Source organism: Colias croceus, chromosome 4, assembly GCF_905220415.1.
Source record: "Colias croceus chromosome 4, ilColCroc2.1".
Classification (NCBI taxonomy): Eukaryota; Metazoa; Arthropoda; class Insecta; order Lepidoptera; family Pieridae; genus Colias; species Colias croceus.
This window is the reverse complement of record NC_059540.1, coordinates 5,816,662-5,835,852: the sequence shown is the minus strand read 5'-3', so window position 1 is coordinate 5,835,852 and position 19,191 is coordinate 5,816,662. Positions and strand designations below refer to the sequence as shown.

The following is a 19,191-nucleotide window of genomic DNA, read 5'->3' as shown; positions in this document are numbered from 1 at the left end:
ATAAAGTTATTATGTATAAATAACCTCAGAGACCACAACTTTATTAATATTCATTAATGACATTTAAAATAAGTCTGCATTTGAATATGACTAGAACCTCTGATGGCTGGCTAAGTGATGTAACACGGTGACTCTTTTATACCCATGTAAATTGTAGGTAGAATCAATATTATGTTCACCGCAAAACCATTCCAATGATGATGTATTTTTGTAAATAAAAGTCGTACTTTATGGCTTACTCCAAAGTTCAACCTAAAAAAAAAATCCAAAAATAAATTACTGTTTACATTGCCATTTAATTACCCTGTTAATAATCTGTTTCATTTAAAATGATTGCTAAGTATTAAATTGTCTCGTATAAAGGAATATGAAAACAAGATATTAGGTTTTATAATAATTGCAACTAATGAAACAATCAACTGCATTTTCATCATGGTCTTGGAAAATCTTTTTATACTACTCAATTTAAATGTTCAACACATAATTTTTAATTATGCTGCAATACATTAATGAATAATAATTAATAAAAAAATTTATTCATATTACAAAATCTATCAATGGAAATGAAAAAATATTGTATGTACAGTAGATATTTAACATGTATCGAAATTTAGAAATAAAGTAAGTATTTATTTTGAAATAATAATTAATTAAAGATATAATAGTCTATTGTAATTGTAGTAACTTCAAGGTCAAAAAGTTAATATATTTATTCAACACTTTGATAAGCGGCAAGACTTGTTTTAATAAAAACCTAATAAACTTCTTATACGCCTTTAAATTATATTTTGCAATTTCCATATAATTTAGAATTAGTAAATGTATTCCATTTCCACCAGTTTCAAGTAATAATGTACTGATTTGAAAATTAGTAGTAGGTAACTTTGAAATGAAGAAAATGCTACCGCCACCCTAAGATCATGTGACCTACGGTGTGATGTGGATAAGTTAATAAAATTGAATCGAATATGAGCAGCACGAGCGCTAAAGAACGTACATCTATCACGATGCCTGCGACGCAATCATAACTGCGAGAAGTAATTCTAATTCCATTAATGCAGTGTCGGACACACGAGACCACTCACTTTTCCACATCCACGAACCACATCAAGCTGATTAATCCACTTATCAATTCACCGAGGGAATATAATCAGAACGTATTGAAACTATATCGCGCTACACGAGTCACTTTTGTCTTAAAACCATTACAATATCTTTCGGTAACGGTTTCAGCATTTGGGGTCAATGTTAATAAACTTTCACGATCAAGTGCAGTGCGAAAAATGCGTAAAACGAATGTGAAACGACGCGACAGTACGCGAATATAAATGACCGACGTCCACTTCCGTCCGTATCACAGCATTAACTACAAAACGCGGTTAAAATGTGCTTGTCTTTGAATGTTGGTAACATAACTATTGAACTATATTTATATTTTTAACTCTATTGCTATGCCATAAGATTGATAATTATATAAAAGTTTCCAGTGAGTTTGTAATTAATAACGTTCACGCATCTGCATAGTAAAATGGAATCGTAATGTAACAGTATGGTACAGTAGCACACGTTATAAAGACCTGTAATAATTATTTATTAATAGCGAACCTGTCAAACTTTTGTTCTATATAAAAATGCACGTTATATGTAATTATAAAATGTTATACAACTTGCAAAACTTGTACACGAAGCCGTAAAAGTAAATCAATTAGGTATAGCACTAAGGCATTATTAATTGTCAAGCATAGCATAGGTTTATGTTCTGGGGCCTTAGACAAACGTACGTAACGCCATGGAATAGAAACTGCTAACGCTAATTATTGACATAAGCTCATGACATTTTGGTAATGGTTCGATCACACTACCAACGACGCAGACGACCACGACCAAAGTTCCAATCTTGCCGAAATTTGTTCAAAATCAATATTAAAATCTCCCGTCATTCTGGTACTCAGGAATAAAAAAATTCGAGGTCAATTAATAAAAAGAAATAGGGTTTTTTGCGATTTTCGCCGAGACGGTAAGTTTATCATACAATCACCTGAACCAAAATTGTATATAATCTAATTATCTATAAAAAAGGTTAAATACATTTTTTTTCTAGGAGCCACCGTTTCTATGAAAAACCTGTTTGTTTATCCATTGATCTCAAATTTTTTTTTTCCAAACACCAATACGACAGGAAATTCTTAAATTTCATTTTTAATTGTGTTTTGCACAATTTTATTTAATTGCGTCTGGATGAAAATTTTGTTCGTGGTCGTCGTTGTCGTTGGTAGGGTGACCGAATCCTTATGCAAAACATCATACGCTTATGTCAATTTCTATGGATAGCGTATTCTATTCCTTGGCGTTTTGACGTTTGGCTAAGGCCCCAGTTCAACTTTGTAGATTTTGTAATATGAATAAATTTAATTATTCATTATTATTAATTAATGTATTGCAGCACAATTAAAAATTATGTGTTGAACATTTAAATTGAGTAGTAAAAAATTTTCCAAGACCATGATGAAAATGCAGTTGATTGTTTCATTAGTTGCAATTATTATAAAACCTAATATCTTGTTTTCATATTCCTTTATACGAGACCATTTAATACTTAGCAATCATTTAAATGAAACAGATTATTAACAGGGTAAATAAATGGCAATGTAAACAGTAATTTATTTTTGGATTTTTTTTTTAGGTTGAACTGAACATTGACATGTATTGATTGCTTAATTATCTTGAGTATATCTTTTGGAACATCAAAAAAGATAAAAAAAACCAATAGTTCCTACATAATAATTTTTTTTATATATTTCATGAATTATTATTATTAATCTTAAATACAAAACAGGTTAAATTGCTGAGATCGATAACTTAATTATACTTCCTGTCTCCAGCCCACTCACTTGCCCAGGACACTCCTTCAGAAGTTCCAAGATTAGAAAAAATAAATAGCTATGAAAAGCTATTAACATTAAAATATAAGAAGACAACAATCACTCATTACCATAAAAGCAAAATAAAATTTGATTTTAAGAAAATTGTATAATCATAATTAAGCACAAAAATAACTATTTTTTTTTATTTAAGTATATTATATATTATTAGTTAATAATAAATTATTTATTAAATTCTATGCTTGACTGACTACAGTTAAAATATTTCAATACATACAATTATACGCGTACCTACTACCTATATCATATCATAAAAAATAGAAAATAAATAAAGCACTATATTAATAAAATACTTATGTATTGATAGAAAGCATGTCTTAATTCAAACATTTATAAATAAAATAAATCATAATAACCCAAACAGTATATAAAAAAATCTAGGCCTACTTTATTTACGATTACTCAAAAATGCAGTATGTGTAGTATAGCATACACAACAAGCTACACATAACAAGAATACAATGAACGTAATAATTATACTGCTCTCACGGTCAAGATAAAGAAATCGGGTGGCGGTGGGCCACAGCTGTTGCGCGATGCGGGGCGCCGTCGTCGCGGTCTCCCGTACCGAATCCAGAACACTTCAATCAATAGCAGCGATTCTGCGTCTAAATCCGTACCATGTGGGATAAGTATACTTCGCAATCGATGCCGGACGTCATTTCAATATCAAACAAATCCTATAAAAGTTACCGTATGTTACACCCGAATCGCTAATATCACTATGTTTAAGTCTTATAGTCACTAATTACAGTAAATAAAGTATATAAATCCCATGGATTCCTTAAGATACGCGACTAAAGAAGGAGGATGTGAAGGGACGGCTATGGTGTCTGTCGTACGGTGCAGCGGTGCACCGTGCCTTTCTATGTTTGGCGCAGTTCGTTTTGTATGGGTGCATGAGGTGCGGCGGCGGTGGGTGTCGCGGTATCGATCGGCGGAAGGGTGAGCACGCGTGTCGCGTGGCTACCGGCGCGACCGGTACTGGAGTTCGCGCGGAGGCGCCGCGCAAGCGCTCTGACCACACGCTACTCACTGCCACAATACGCCGTACCGACCGCCTGAATAAAATTCTTATCTATTCAACCATTACTTTCCTATCTTTCGATTCCATTCTGCACGAGCCGAAATTGCAAAACACAAATTACTATAAGGTCAATACAGACGACGCAATGATTCAGACAATAGACGAAGATATATTAATAGAATATACAATTTATAGATCGTGCAGAGTAGGTATGATAATGACTAATGTTCATCATATTATCGAGCGAGACAGGTATGACGTTACAAAATATTTCCGCATCGCGACATTTCATCGTTAAAATAAACCATAGGTAGACAATAATTATTAAGTAGGTATTATCATAACGCCAGCTGCAGGTGTTTGTAAACCGCTGCCTCCGTCGCATCATCAGAATTTACTGGCCTAATACTATCTCCAACGACGACCTTTGGGAATGCTGCAACGAAACACCGATCGCCCAACAGATTAAGCGCCGTAAGTGGAAGTGGATTGGCCACACGTTACGTAGAGACCCGGAACACATACCAAAGCAAGCTTTGGATTGGAACCCCCAGGGGAAACGAAAACGTGGCCGTCCAAAGTTAACTTGGCGTCGGACTGTCATCGCAGAGGCCAAGTCTATAGGAAAATGCTGGAGCGAAATAAAACATGCTGCCAAAAATCGGGATACATGGCGATGTACTGTCGACGCCCTCTGCCCCACCTAGGGGCCTTAGGATATTAAGTAAGTAAGTAAGTAAGTAGTATTATCATAACATTATGCTCATAATTTATGAATACCCTCCTATTGCTGAAGAATAATAATTTTACAGACTGTAATATGCATTTCCAATAACGATTATTAATGTATTTGTGTCCTTATAAATATAAATTTTTCATGTTCATTATGGTATGAGATCTCGGTCATCCAGCTTGTAGATTTAAAGGAGACATTGTCTAAAACTAGACTTTAGCAGTAGACTTTGGTTCTTTGCCAAAATTTATATCCATAAAAATACATGTGGTATTATTTGACCTCTTTTACAAGGCATCATTTACTTCGACAAGAAAACTTATTATGTGTGTGCAAACATGACCTCTGTTTAGCCTTGACTTATATTGAAGGCAATATTTCGGTTTGTATTGAAAAATCTGTGGAAGTTTTCCACTATGACATCTTCTTTTGTACATTTTTACAGGTTAATAATAAATTACATAAAAGTCTATTAACACTATTTTTTACATATTACTATTAATACTATTGTTTACATTTTCATTGACAATATCAATCCTATGGAATGGAAATGTCATTTTTGTAAACAACCAGCAATTATTATTATTCACGGAAGGTTCAAGAAACACAGTGAGAATATTCTTTTAAACGTTAAATTATATTTTTAGGTAATTAATAAATCTTATCTATTTAAATATTGAAATACCCACAAACGTAAATGACCCCTCAATACTGAGATTATAAAGGTTTTCATATACAAAAATGAAGATACATTATATGTTATAACATAAAATAAACCTATACCTTAACATTTTAGGTTGACTAACGTTAAAGAAAAAAGAAATTCCATATAATCGTCAATTTGCCAAATACGTGCAAATACAGTATGTACTTAGTGTTAATCCTTAACACGACAGCATTTAAAATAGAAAGTGATTTCGTGGTTTGTGTAGTAATCGGTGGTTTGTTTGTTATGACAATAGATATATCCGTGAAGTTGTGTTGTAAATCAAACCACATTCTTCAACCAGTAACATGATACATTGCACGATACATTACTTGCATTACATAAATGTAACTCGCACTCAAAAACCAACTAGATTTTAATGCTAGAAAATATATTTCACAAACACTATATTAATAAAACAAGTGATAACTGCGTTAAAAACAACCGACTTCAAACTTGCACTTGCAACATTTACAAATACAGCCAAAAATGTTCATAAAATAAAAACTACTGGGCCTATCCGAATAAAATTTTTATGGGACCAATTCGACACCATCCCGCATCGAACAAAAAAAAGAATCACGTAAATCGGTTCAGAAACCTCGGAGTAATCGGTGTACATACATTAAAAAAAATACCGGCCGAATTGATAACCTCCTCCTTTTTTTGAAGTCGGTTAAAAAGAATTATGTTTAGTCTTTTCAATACAGAAAATTTTAATACAAAATTATCAATCGTCAATGTAAATATAAAATTTCACTCTCATTTTAGATCATATCATAATATTTCCTCAAATAAAACAGACTGGAAAGTGAATCAAGGAGAAGAAGGTTTATTTGTCATCACACCTTCCTATTAACTGGCGTATAAAAGTTTTAAAGTTGAAATGATTTATTACTATTTATAACAACTATGCCGACCACCAGCATCCTTTGTTTATTTTGGTAAGCGTGCCACTCGGAGACCAAGTGATGGTGACAGAAACACGCATCGAATGCAGAGCTTAACATAAGTGACACGAAGCGGATGTTACACAAGAGATATGCGTTTCATAAAGCTTGTCATGTTTATTTGTGGCTCACTCCCCTTAATTCATACCTTTCCGCTATCGCTTCAATAAACAATTAACTCAACTTGTAACAACTTTCATTTTATAGACATTATCATGTTGGTATACATTTTAATATTTATAGGCTTTCAATTATATACTTACGAAAATAGTTGAGCGTTTCCCTGATCTGGTCAGGCGTGAGAGCGAGGTCTTCCGGGTTGACTGGCAACGCCGGCGAAGGTATGAACCAATCTTGATTCTCGTAACCTAAAAGTGAGAATATTCACGTAAATATAATGCAATTTTTTAATGGATGGCGGAATAAAATTATTATAGTTAGTATGTCACCATATCGAATATGGAAAGATTGATGAGACATGAGATAAAACACATCAACACATAGATCTACGTGTAAGCGATTTACTTTCCATATGAAAGTTAATGAAAAAACATTAACACTTCGTCCAACCATTAACAGTAGAAAGTTTGAAACAAAAGCACCATTGTAGTGTATTGAAATCACCGATACGTATACGTATATTAAAATAATAATATTTTAATTACAAAAGTGCGTTGAATTTAAATGTTAAGCGAATCGTTGAAGCGGCTACGTCATAGGAACGCTGAATCACACCTACAACATTCCCCAACCACTTTCAATCCAGTCCGTTCCTGTTTGTTATCACGTGACTAACTAATAGAAATATATTCGATTCGGTGTCGCTAGTTATGGATTAAACTTCACAAACTTTACAGACTGTGTGCTCGACCTAAACGCCAACACCTGTGTGAGTTCAGGTGGATTACGCAACACGACCAAAATATTGTCTTTATAGGCAAGTAGAAGAAAATGATGCTCAGATACGTACAATATACAATCTATTGTATAAAACATAAATTGTTTTAGATTTTTGAGGAAAAAGCAGACAGACTTTATGACATCATTCGTTCAAATAAAACAAGGCTGCATTTATGAATAAGATTTACCCCACAAAAGCATCGTTAGTTAAAACATATAACAACTGCATGTAAGATACCCACTGAAACATTAGAAAGAATTTTTAATCCATTGCTTTTAGACACTATGGAGATACAATATAGCAACATTCCATCAAATTTCTTAATTATGATCTAGAACATCTTTGGCCTTGTCATGATAATAAAAGTAATGCATGAAAGGTCGGCACACGGCAGCATACAATTTGCAATGTTTTCACAAGTACGCAGAAATGTAGACCCATTATCGCATACCGATCCTCGGCACTAGATGTGCAGCGTGCACTCCTACTAGTTCTTGTAACGGGTTGACAGATGGCACGCATGAGACCGGTCGGGAATGCACTGGTCAACGGACGATGAGTCGCACGATGAGACACCATTATTTATAGCGTCATCGGCGACGCCGGCGCCGGAAACTGTGCCTCGTGCACTAACTGGCACGGAACAGAATTTACAAACTTCACTTTACTTTCTGCATTGAATGCAAATCTATCCAATTTCCCTATCTCATAATGTATTTGCATAGGTATAATAGCTTCTGTTCAAAACAAAACTGCTGCTAACGACAATTCTTAACAAATTCTAAATCCCAACCTATTCAAGAAACATTGTATTAGAATATTATTTAAACCAACAGTCGACATCGCGTAATAAAATGGTTAAACTATTACAATAAAGCTGACGGCACAATGGACACCTTGATTGCAATAAAACTTTATTATTATTAGTCTTTGTCCATTTAATAATATAATAATCATCTTTCTTGTTTGGCAGGATTTAGCGTAACATACAAATAGTTCATCCCTCTAGAGTCTAGTCAATATATGCCTACTTCCTATAATGGATCCGAAAAGGACTGTTGTTATTTTAAAAGGATGTACATACAAAGAACAAATCATTACTTTGTTCATCTAAACTATTTTTGTTCATCTAAGCCGCGGATCAGAGCAGCGTGTAACTTGTGTTCGTCTTGAAGAACACAAGATGATAGCGGCTTGGGTCAATTCTTGGAGGCTCATGAAAATTATCCGGGTATCCCATTCTAAGCTTATCCTACTTAACTTAAGGTACCATCAAAGTGATATAAATGCATGAAGAACTACAGCGCAATGTTCGCACATATAACTGCGGATAAATTTATTACATATAAATTTTTAATTAATCAAGTAAAAAAAAAACTATTTACCTTTTTTTCAATGAAATGCACTCAGTGTGTCACTAGTACTTCTACTTTACGTAGTAACTTACGTAATGATACTCAGTGCCGACGAGAAGGTCAACGCAGGTTTTTGCAGAATGATTTCCAGAAAATACACCTTTTTGTAATACTATAAGATAAAATTTATAAATGTGCTTCCATTCATTTAATTTCAAACAAATTTATTAAAAACAAACACCTCGGGTAAAACAATTCATTATTTAACAGTTTGTTATAATACAAAATTTGTAGAGGCGTATGCATCTGTCCCCTTAAAATATGAGAAGGTATTATTATTATACGCGGAAAGACCTGCTAAAGAGAAAAAAAGGTACCTAAGGATGGCACGAGGTCTACAGCCAGCTATCAATTTGTCACGAGCTAACATAGATAGAAAACATCTTGAGGTCGCATACCTAAGATGATTCCTGGTGCATCTAGCGTTTATACAACTTTTTTTTTATAATTGGAACGCTATGTAACGGAACGTCGTACGGTTAAATAGTATTTATCAACGCTTATCTCCGTCGGTTCATAATTTAAGATATCAATTGAGACGTTAAAGTGTAAACATCAAACAAAATAACATTAAAATAAATCCAATACTGAAGGTATAATCGACATTCAATAATAATCGACGATATTTAATAGTTACATAATTACATATTATTATGTTCCTTAGGAATTTATGATAAAAAGGTCAAATATAATGGGTTTTGTCATACAGGTACATTACTCTCCTAGGTTAATAATGTTAAAATTTTTATTTGGCAACAAACGCAGCCGAGGTGCACAAAGAAGGAACTTTGACATTTAGATATTGATAAAGCAGCGCTTACTCAAGTATAGTCACGATCCGATTGTTTGCCTATTTAACATCTTTCACGATGTTACAACCTTCTTAAGAAAACGTTGAATGCCATTATGATTTTCTATTCTACTCTTATTTTCGTTAATGAAAGCATCTTTCATCAGATACACAACTGTGTTTATTTGTTTACTCGAATTTTATTAGGCTCTAAATATACCTTTTTCTACTGTGTATTGAGAGAATAAAGTCTAAAGAAGTCATATCTATATCTATACATATAATAAATCTGTAGAAGGGTCAATTCTGTACATTGAAAATATTGAAAAAATAAATACCAGGGGGTGTTACTGGATCGATACCAAACCCAAATATGTGATTAAAAAAATTTTTGTCTGTCTGTCTATCTGTCTGTCTGTCTGTATGTGAAGGCATCACGTGAAAACTAACGGTTCGATTTCGATGAAACTTGGTATAATTATACCTTATTAATTATTATCCTGGGCGTAAAATAGGATACTTTTTATCCTGGAAAAATACGTAGAAAAAAATTTATCTTAATTTTTCAGTTTTATCCATAGACGTTGTTCTGTAGAACCGCGAACACACTTTGTGTATTATTATAGGCCTAGCCGTATTTGGGTCCAATAGATATTTATAAGATGTCATTGTCAGAGTTACTCAAAATGGAGAAATAAGCCATCCACGCGAAGACCGACATCCGCGCGGACGGAGTCGCGGGCGGAAGCTAGTAGGTAATAAGTTTTTAAATAGATGAACCGACATGAACGGTAAAAGAAATAGTGCTCTTGCTTGATTTCCGATTCTTTTATTCATTAATCAAAGTGTACTTTGCTCATATTCAGTGTTTGTAGTTAACATTCAGAGAGATGCAATCTTGGCAATATGAACGAAATAATCTAAATACATATTATATCACTGCGTAAAATTTATACAACAATAATCAAAGTTGTGAATACATAATATATTGCAAAATGAAGGTGTGAAGTATGTAGACCTATTTTTAATAAATTGCATAATTTTATATAATATTTTACTACAGTTGATGTGTTTCGTGTAAAATTGTCTTAATTTTCAATAGAAAGCGAAGATGAAGATTTTATACATGGAATCATATAAATGAAACGAGAAACTTCATGTGCAGACGCTAGTGTTAGCGTTTGTCGGCTCAATTCCAGTCAATGGAGACAAAGACCTTTCGGTTCCGACAACTGATTCTCGTACTACGATTACAACGGTCTTTTGTGAATTACTTTTACTATTATTGTGGGTTTTTATATCTCGATATCTCAAGCTTTTTCTCAGTTTTGTTTCAATTAGGTATACATATTGCAATTTGTTGTACTATAGTATATCAGGAGAGAATTGTTGCGTTTCCGTTGTACGCCTATAGTACATCGTAATTTTCATATCATTTTTATAATATTATTTTGGAATAACTTATAATTTTTATCTTAAAAATGATTATGTACCTCCGAACTGAGTTAAGCTGTCGGCTCGTAATCGATACTTTGGTATATGTTCCTGCAGAAGGCTGACGATCTCAACCTCGGGCACCTCCTCGCTATTGCACAGCTCTGACAACAAATAATAAAGCATGTTAGTTAATTAATAGATGCATATCTTACCGAAAATGGCATTGTTATTACAACTACTTCTCACTATTGTACTTTCTCGATAAAGGGAAATTGGAAAGATAATGAACTGTTAGAAAGCTACAGGTTTGAATACCATGTCGTGACTCGTGACTGGAGAACTGAACTTGAGCGCAATGCGGTCTATACGCGTATAGAAGTACTTAGTTGTACACGGACGTATACTAGCAGTATTTAGAGCTTGCAGACAAAATCAATAGTTCCCTCCCGACGAACCTGACTAAGCTGACCGCGACATTTGCGGGGCCTGCACCCTATAATAATTATATTCTGGGAGCTTTGCATTCTGTAGGGATACGAGATGCAAATAAATATGTAGGTAATAAATTTTGCATACTCAAATATAATTACAATGAAATGCATGTATCGTTACATCATGTTGGAAAAATGTCACTTTAGATATGTACATGCAGCAGGAAGGTCATTATATAACACCTCTTACTGCAAGAAATTTCTATATCGATCATACTAATTAAGCAAAAACGATATTCATTATCAATATTATTCCAGCGTCGGCCACCGCCTTAATCTAACAAGAGAAAGTAAGTTATTTCTTATTAATTACCTACTTTATAACAACAGTACGGGGACTGACAACATCGGAGTGGCCAAATAAATTAAGAAAGCTAATTTACTGATATCTTCTCATCAACTATGCATACCGACAAGAGGTGTCGCGTAGTTTAAAACGGAATGAAAATTACGGTTGGATTACAGAATTTACTTAACCACCTGAATGTACCTATTATGGAATACAAAGGCATTATTTCTAAATTACACAGAATATCCTGTATCCTTAATAGTACTTTTATAAATAATCATTCAATTTGATAGGTATATGAGTATATATTTATACTGGGTGTACTGACAAAAAAAATTTAGTTAAATTACATACTTTAACTTGAAATGTACAACCAAACTCACCACAACGTATGTAACTGGTTCGCAATCTTTTCAACATAATTAAACGGAGGAGATATTATATGAAAATAATTAGCTTTTAAGTTCTTTCCCAGAAACAATGTTTGTTTCCTTCGATTAGTTTTCGTGTAGCCCATTCTAAAACGAATGTCTGAATTAATTAGGGTATCCTTTAATCATGAGAAAAAGGTAAATTTGATTTATTTATAACTTATAATATTATCCTGATGACAAATCATATAATAATAGAAATACATAAATTTAGTAGGTATACATATTAATAATCCACGTGAGTTCTTATCACAAACGAGCCATTAATCAATGCCACATTTAGTAATACATATTCAAAAAAATACAAGACGTTAATGTTCTATAACGAGCGTCGAGCTCTTTCGCGTTCCCAATATCTGTTTTCACAGATGTTTGACTTTTGTGCTCCAGTTTCAGATCTCGGTTAATTTGCACGCGCAATTTATCAGCATTATGTAGTATTTTATACCAACAATTACTATAACCGTCACACCAAAGATTCAGAATGATTGAACTCACCGTCGCTCCAGGCGAAAAGCAAGTCCTGGCGCTTGTCATGCAAATCGTTGCGTCTTGGCGGACGCGGCCGATAACGCTTCTCACTCATAATTATGTTTCATACGGAACCCTCTCTTCACGCTTGCACGCACAAAAAATAGCGTAATCGTTGCAAAATTTCATTAAAAATAACAAATAATTCACATTCAAATGTATTCTTTCGCATCAAATTGTGTGTACGTGCACTGTGTTATAGCGTCCCCTATAATCATATGTCTCCTAATCTAGATACATGATAATGAGACCGACGTCACCAAGTTCGATAATACATATAATTCACGGTCGACAATGCACATTATTATTTCTTATGAACATAACTATAAGCAACGATAAAATTAAATTATTTCTACATTTACAAGTCTTCTTTTTAGCATTGTGCATTGTAATGGTTATAGGATTGTTGTACCTACATGAATGGAAATTTAGAGATGTGTAATACAGAGATGGTAGCAACAGGGTAATAAAAGATGGCCTGATAGCAACAAAAATATGTTTGTAAATAATATATGAAAAAGAAACCAGTTTAATTTATATTTTCTTCTTAGTCCATCTGATTAAAGGTCCTTAGGACCAAATGCATAGAAGTAAGAAGAAGGCAAGATTTGCCTATTACCATTTAATTTAATTAAATTCACAAAAAATAATTATGTACTTACTAGTCAACCAGCCCTTTACAACTTCTGGGTTAGCTGGATAGCATTTATATGATTTTCAGCATGACAATATAAAGCCCAAAATTTGCATTAAAAAAACCAATGGTTTCAAGAGGCTCATGCTCTGTATTTGTAGAACAAGGCCAAGGTAAAAATTTTCTAAATTATCAAGGAAGATGTTTAATAAATTGAATGCAACTGTAACAACATGGCCAAAACAAATATGTATATTGTACGTGTACTATTCATAGTTCTTGTGTAAAGTGTTCTTATGTGAGCTGAAATCAATATGTATTATGTGAATTGAAAGGAGAATTCAGTAAGCTATTCATCACCTAGGCTGAACCTTCTTTTTAGCAGATTTTAATAACAATAAGAATGCGACCATCCTGGTTATCAGATGCAACTACATTTATACGGAAATAATATTTAACAATACTTAATGTTTTATTAAGAGCGCTGCAAACAAAATAGATACGAGGCCACACGCACAGTTCAGCTGTGAAGGCGGCTCGGTCGACGACTCGACGCACTCATTCAAACTAATAAAAATAAGGATGTCGTCAATATTTGGCATCGCCTCCATAGAGGGGTCACCTCCGTTATCTTCTATTATTCATATCGACCTTGCAAATAGGAAACGAGATCCAGAAAACCCGCTTTGTAAATAAAGAAGCTATAGAATTAACCATAACCAGTAACCACTTGTGTTTTGTTTAAATTATTTTACAGTTACAAATGTGTTGATTTAACACAAATGGATTGTGCCAAAATGTTTGTAATACTATCTGAGAAATGAGAATACATTTCTAAATATATCATAGAATAGCATAAATTCAATTTAATACATTCAAAATATACATTTAACATTAAAGCAATTGATGATAAATTTAGTTTACATTTACTTCACCCCAAACAGTGACCTAATAGTGGCTAATGTATGCATTATCGAACGCTCTTTCTTGCCAAAATAATTGAACTAATAAAACGCAATAAACCAATACAAGGATTGTAAAAACATTCATATAAAAATCCACGCTATTACATACGTAACAATGAACATTATATTTGTGATCAACTTTGCTGAATAACAAGCATTGCATTAGTGATTAGAAGAAAATAACATACAAAAAAGTATTAAAGGTACTCCCATACCTTCATTAACCCATCATTGTTTATAATAATGAATTAACTGGGCGATATATACCACTATTGAGGTTTAAGTAGGTACTAATTATATAATAGGTGAAACAATTTTTTCTATTATATCTTTCAAAACATACTTAAATTTAACGTTACATTTACATTACATGCTAATACTCTTCATAAACTTTATTTCAAGTTTTACAATAATTCTATTCATATAACCGAAACATATATTATGTCAAACACACACGAAAAAAAGTTAAACATATAACATCAATTGCAGAGCGTAAGTACGATAGGCCCGCCATCGGCGGACTCGCGGCGTTGTACTGGGGATGCGCGTGCGCAACCCGCCCGCCCAGAATAACCTTGGCACTTTGCCAATAGCAAAATTTCTATCTTTGCTCCCCATTCATAAAGCCAACCCTAAAGCCTTTATTGTTTACGCGCACTCTATCTTGTAATAGCGACGACGGTTAATGAATGTAAATTTTTTGATAACAATTCTAATTTCGATACAAGTAGAGTGGCTTCGGCGACGAGAACGCTTCGTATTATTGATGTTATAACTAAGTACCTAATTATTTAAAAATAATAACTCTTTGGAATTTGCTAACAGTATTATGCAAACGGCTCAAATATGTATGCGATTTAATAAATGTTAAAAACTTTCATATGTTAATAGGAAAGAAAGAAGCTTTACTCTCCAATTAGATTACGTAAAATAGAATTAACAGGACAGCTTGCAAGTCTTATTTGACTCAAAATAATGAAGTATAAGAACTTACTCCATGTAGTAAGTGTCATAAATGTTGTGTTGAGAGTAGCAATCCTAATAGAATGTGAACATGTGAGTCATGCTGTGTGCGTTTGCGTCAGGTCGTCAATTGCAAGTATGACAACGAGGATAATCAAATATAATTGAGACCACTGTTACATAGTGGACGTAAGTCTGCTGAACTTACGGGAAACACTTTCGAATATCAGCATAACTTTAGACGGGGTTTATAGATTTGTTAAATGTCTATGCAATAATGTACTCTGTTTAATCTAAAATAAATTATAATGTAGCTCAATTTAGGAGGTTATTTTAATAAACGGGTAAATACATACTAGAAAAATCTACCGCTTAATACAGTATGAATAAGGTTTATTCTAAACATCCTAATATAAGTATGACTCATTCAAAGTGAACCGTTGTTGCTTACGCGTCGTTGCGTGAAAATCGACAAATCCATTCAAGGTAAACAACCCTGACGATTGTAGTGCGCTAATACTTTGTTATATTGGCTTCAAGACTCGTTATTTATTTAGCGTCAAAACAAAACAGACCAGTACAGAACCACTTGCAGTGTATCCTGAATAGTAACTTTCACTTGCTCCAATCTGTGGCACTTGCTTTGAAATTTCTTGCATGATATACAGTGTGACCATTAAACGTGATGTACTTTTCATATAGATGCAAATGAGCATTCTAATAGTAAATTTCAATATTTAATCAATTTATACATGTCTGCTAGCCAGTCAATTATCTATGAGATAGTGATCGGTGTAACGTGTTAACTATGCTAGTCATGCTTCATTGTATAAATGGTTTGCACCAAGAAATTGTATGGCTTTGCGTAGTACCTATTGTGATCCTAAACAGAATCCTTCAGTCTACTTTCAGAAATCAAGGTCTAACACCATACTTCTACAAATAACATCTACGCATTACAATATAGCCTGTTTTACTTTATTTATTTATTGATATACCTAGTACAGAGGAATGTGTACCATGCATCCACATCGCTAAATATTCATTAGCTCATCAGCTCGTCAAAATTTGTGGCTTTGCATCAACCTAATACAGGGTTTAAACGAGATTAAAGAATAGGAAACGGGAGGTCTTGACTTGTAATCTATCCATAGTCCTTACCAGTTATAGTAGCGACGTGACGTGTTGCGCGCGGAGCTAGCGAGGGCGCGCGAGCCGCATCCTGAAGGGCCGCCAGCTTGACAAAGTACTCTAAAAAACAAAATAATCTTTACAAGATATACCAAAGCGAAATTTATCGTAATGCTCTATGATCGCAATTAATATGAAAAGTCATTTATCTTTCAGATCTGATGAAGAATTATCTCACCTAATTGCCATTAATATCTCTAGCTCCAGAAACTAGACCAGTTAGAGTGGAACTCATACAGATTTATTTATTTTAATGTTCAAACAAAGATCTATGTTTTGAAATGACAATAACAAAGTAAAAAATTAAAAAGGAAATTTTTTAGAAAAATTCGCTTCCATTAATAACAACATCCTAATTTTAAGTTATTTTATTTTTCGGTTTCACATCAAATCCATGTAATTATTATAATATATAGTATTTGAAGATAATATCACTTATCTATTCTGATGTTTTGTAATAATGCCAGAATTTGTATAAATCAAACAATAAAATATAATTGGCATATTCAATAATATTTAACAAATACTCGTGTTATGATGATTTAGAGTAGAAGAACTTAGCATAAAAAATGATTTCGTCACTCAATAAATGTTCCACACATTATATAATGAGAACAATGCAATACTGAATACAGATATAAGAGTAATAATTAGCATTGGAATATAGTTAAACTAAGAATCTTCTATATAAATTACTTATTCCATACCTTTTAAAATCATTACTACTTCTATTTAGACAACAAACAAAGAAGGAACAAAAAATACACCATTTTGCACTTTGTTCAAGCTTACTTTGAATATCTCAGATACAAAAATTCACGATTTGTTGATATAAAATTTTGTATATGATGTAAGGATATCAGCTATATCTAATCTTATTATAGGAATTGAATCATTCATTGCTAATACAATATGATTGTTTACATTATACATCCAACTTAGAATAGACCTGATAAATCATATTAAAAAATATACGTAGGTATAAAACATTGGTCATAAAAATCATAAACATATTTAACATACTCAACAGTATGTTTTTTACATAGGTAGTATTCTATTCGATAGGAAATACTTACAAAATTATTTTTCTAAATCGCCCTTGAAGTCCAATAATTTCTGTAAAAGAAAAGTAATTTAAGTAGGTAATGCTAAGGTTGAGAGAAACAAGAAAATAAAATACGTAAGTATAATATATTCATTATTCACTTAAATTAGAAACAAAGATCAATATTTCTTCAAACGAATTTTGGATCTTGTATTTCAACACAAGTTAAATTAAAGTAGGTACTTACGTAGATTTTCTTAAAATAATTTTATTGGATTTAAAATTTTTTATTATGGGTTTCAGAATGGCTACTTGGAAGGCATAAATTATTCAATGAAGATGAAATAAATACTTACAGGCATTTTTACATCATCAGTAGGTAATCTTGTGGTCACCAGCCTTTTTCGCACCAAACCATTGTCAGTAAATAATTATTTCTAATGTTAAAAGCAAACAACACTGTTCTATTTAGTAAAATAAATATCTATAAAGATAAGTTGTAAGTTCAGTAAAGTTATGGATAAAAACAGTCATCAATTTTCCAAATAAAAATTAACAAATTAAAAATATTCCTTCAGAATTTAGATTCCGTGCTGTCAAATTGTCAATTCGTATCTTTCAACTGATTTGATCAAACATTATTCGTCGTTCTGGATCGTGTTCGAGGATGCATGCACAGATTAAGTATTAGTTACTACGTAATGGATGCATGTATTTTGGACTAAATTATTGTTTACAATGGCAACAATTATATAAATTCTAAAGAGTTTCTATGCTCTAAGGTTTAGAGCTGTGGTAAAAAATGATTCACCGTTGAATTAATATATAATAATCAAAATTTGATTATATAATCAAAATTCAAAACTAATATTAGTAATTTACGAATTAGCTATGTACACATTCATTAGTTAGGTAAGTATATTACATATTGACGACGCTTATAAAATTTTATCTGAAAATTTCATTTAACAATTTTTTCATGCAATTGATCACAATGTTTGTGGAAAAAGCTATCAGCGTCATTTGAATTGCTATAGCAAACACAAGTATTACGATAATACCTGAAATAAAAAGTTTAATATATTATTACATAAGAGTAGAAACTTTTTAAACTCTATTAACCTCACAATATTGTAATAAATTTCATTTACAGCCTACCTTCAAATAAAATTATGTATGCTACTAGAAGAAATACTAATAGAAACAATGAAAACGAAATTGAAAGAATCATAGTAATTCCGCCTACAAAAAATGATAAAAATATTGTTGTAATCAGAGGCTTTTCCAATAAAAATAATAAAAATGTTTTGAGGTCCTCCTCTAATTTTTTGCTTAATAAATTATAATGCAATAAAGACAGTCCATAGCCTGAAACAAGTTTAAAATTTATTAGTAATGGTATCAAAATTTAAAGGTATAAATTGAAAACACAATACTCATATTTATTTTTTTAACTTACTGAGAGGAAGTTTAACGGCCAATAGAAAAGCGTTATTTATATCAACTTCCATTGATATAATATCTTGATTGATCTTGATCTTGAAGATTTTCTAAATAATTTTGTCAACCACCCGACACTAAAATAATTAAAATTTTAAGTGGTACTTCACAGAATATAGCAAAAATAGATAAAAGATGTAAAGTTTTTTAAATTCTTGTTGTAAAATTTTGGATACACAATATGATCAAATTGTGAAATAATTATGTTCTAGTACCACCAAAGTACCACGTTATTACAGTATAGATCACA

At 32.4% G+C, this 19,191-nt stretch overlaps 1 protein-coding gene and 1 long non-coding RNA gene across 12 annotated transcripts in view; both read right to left on the bottom strand.

The window, feature by feature from the left end:
* LOC123691509 (trafficking kinesin-binding protein milt) overlaps positions 1-16,456 on the bottom strand; it is a 42,110-nt gene extending 25,654 nt beyond the window's left edge. For 2 of the 11 annotated variants that reach the window (XM_045635949.1, XM_045635948.1), the window contains exons 1-3: positions 12,611-12,837; positions 10,958-11,062; positions 6,622-6,726 (exon numbers count right to left, since the gene is read on the bottom strand). In XM_045635949.1, coding sequence (XP_045491905.1) covers positions 6,622-6,726; positions 10,958-11,062; positions 12,611-12,698 — 298 coding nt within the window. In that variant the 5' untranslated portion in view covers positions 12,699-12,837. Of the gene's footprint in view, positions 1-997; positions 1,044-1,085; positions 1,771-3,431; positions 3,951-6,621; positions 6,727-10,957; positions 11,063-12,610; positions 13,391-16,366 lie in introns of those variants that run through there. The other 9 variants (XM_045635953.1, XM_045635958.1, XM_045635960.1 and 6 more) reach the window with 8 other exon arrangements.
* A 1,699-nt stretch (positions 16,457-18,155) lies between these two features.
* Positions 18,156-19,014, bottom strand: LOC123691513. The gene is made up of 3 exons (XR_006751409.1): positions 18,901-19,014; positions 18,600-18,809; positions 18,156-18,502 (listed from the first exon to the last, which is right to left on the bottom strand). It is a non-coding gene; the product is annotated as an uncharacterized LOC123691513 (long non-coding RNA).
* Positions 19,015-19,191: the final 177 nt, after the last annotated feature.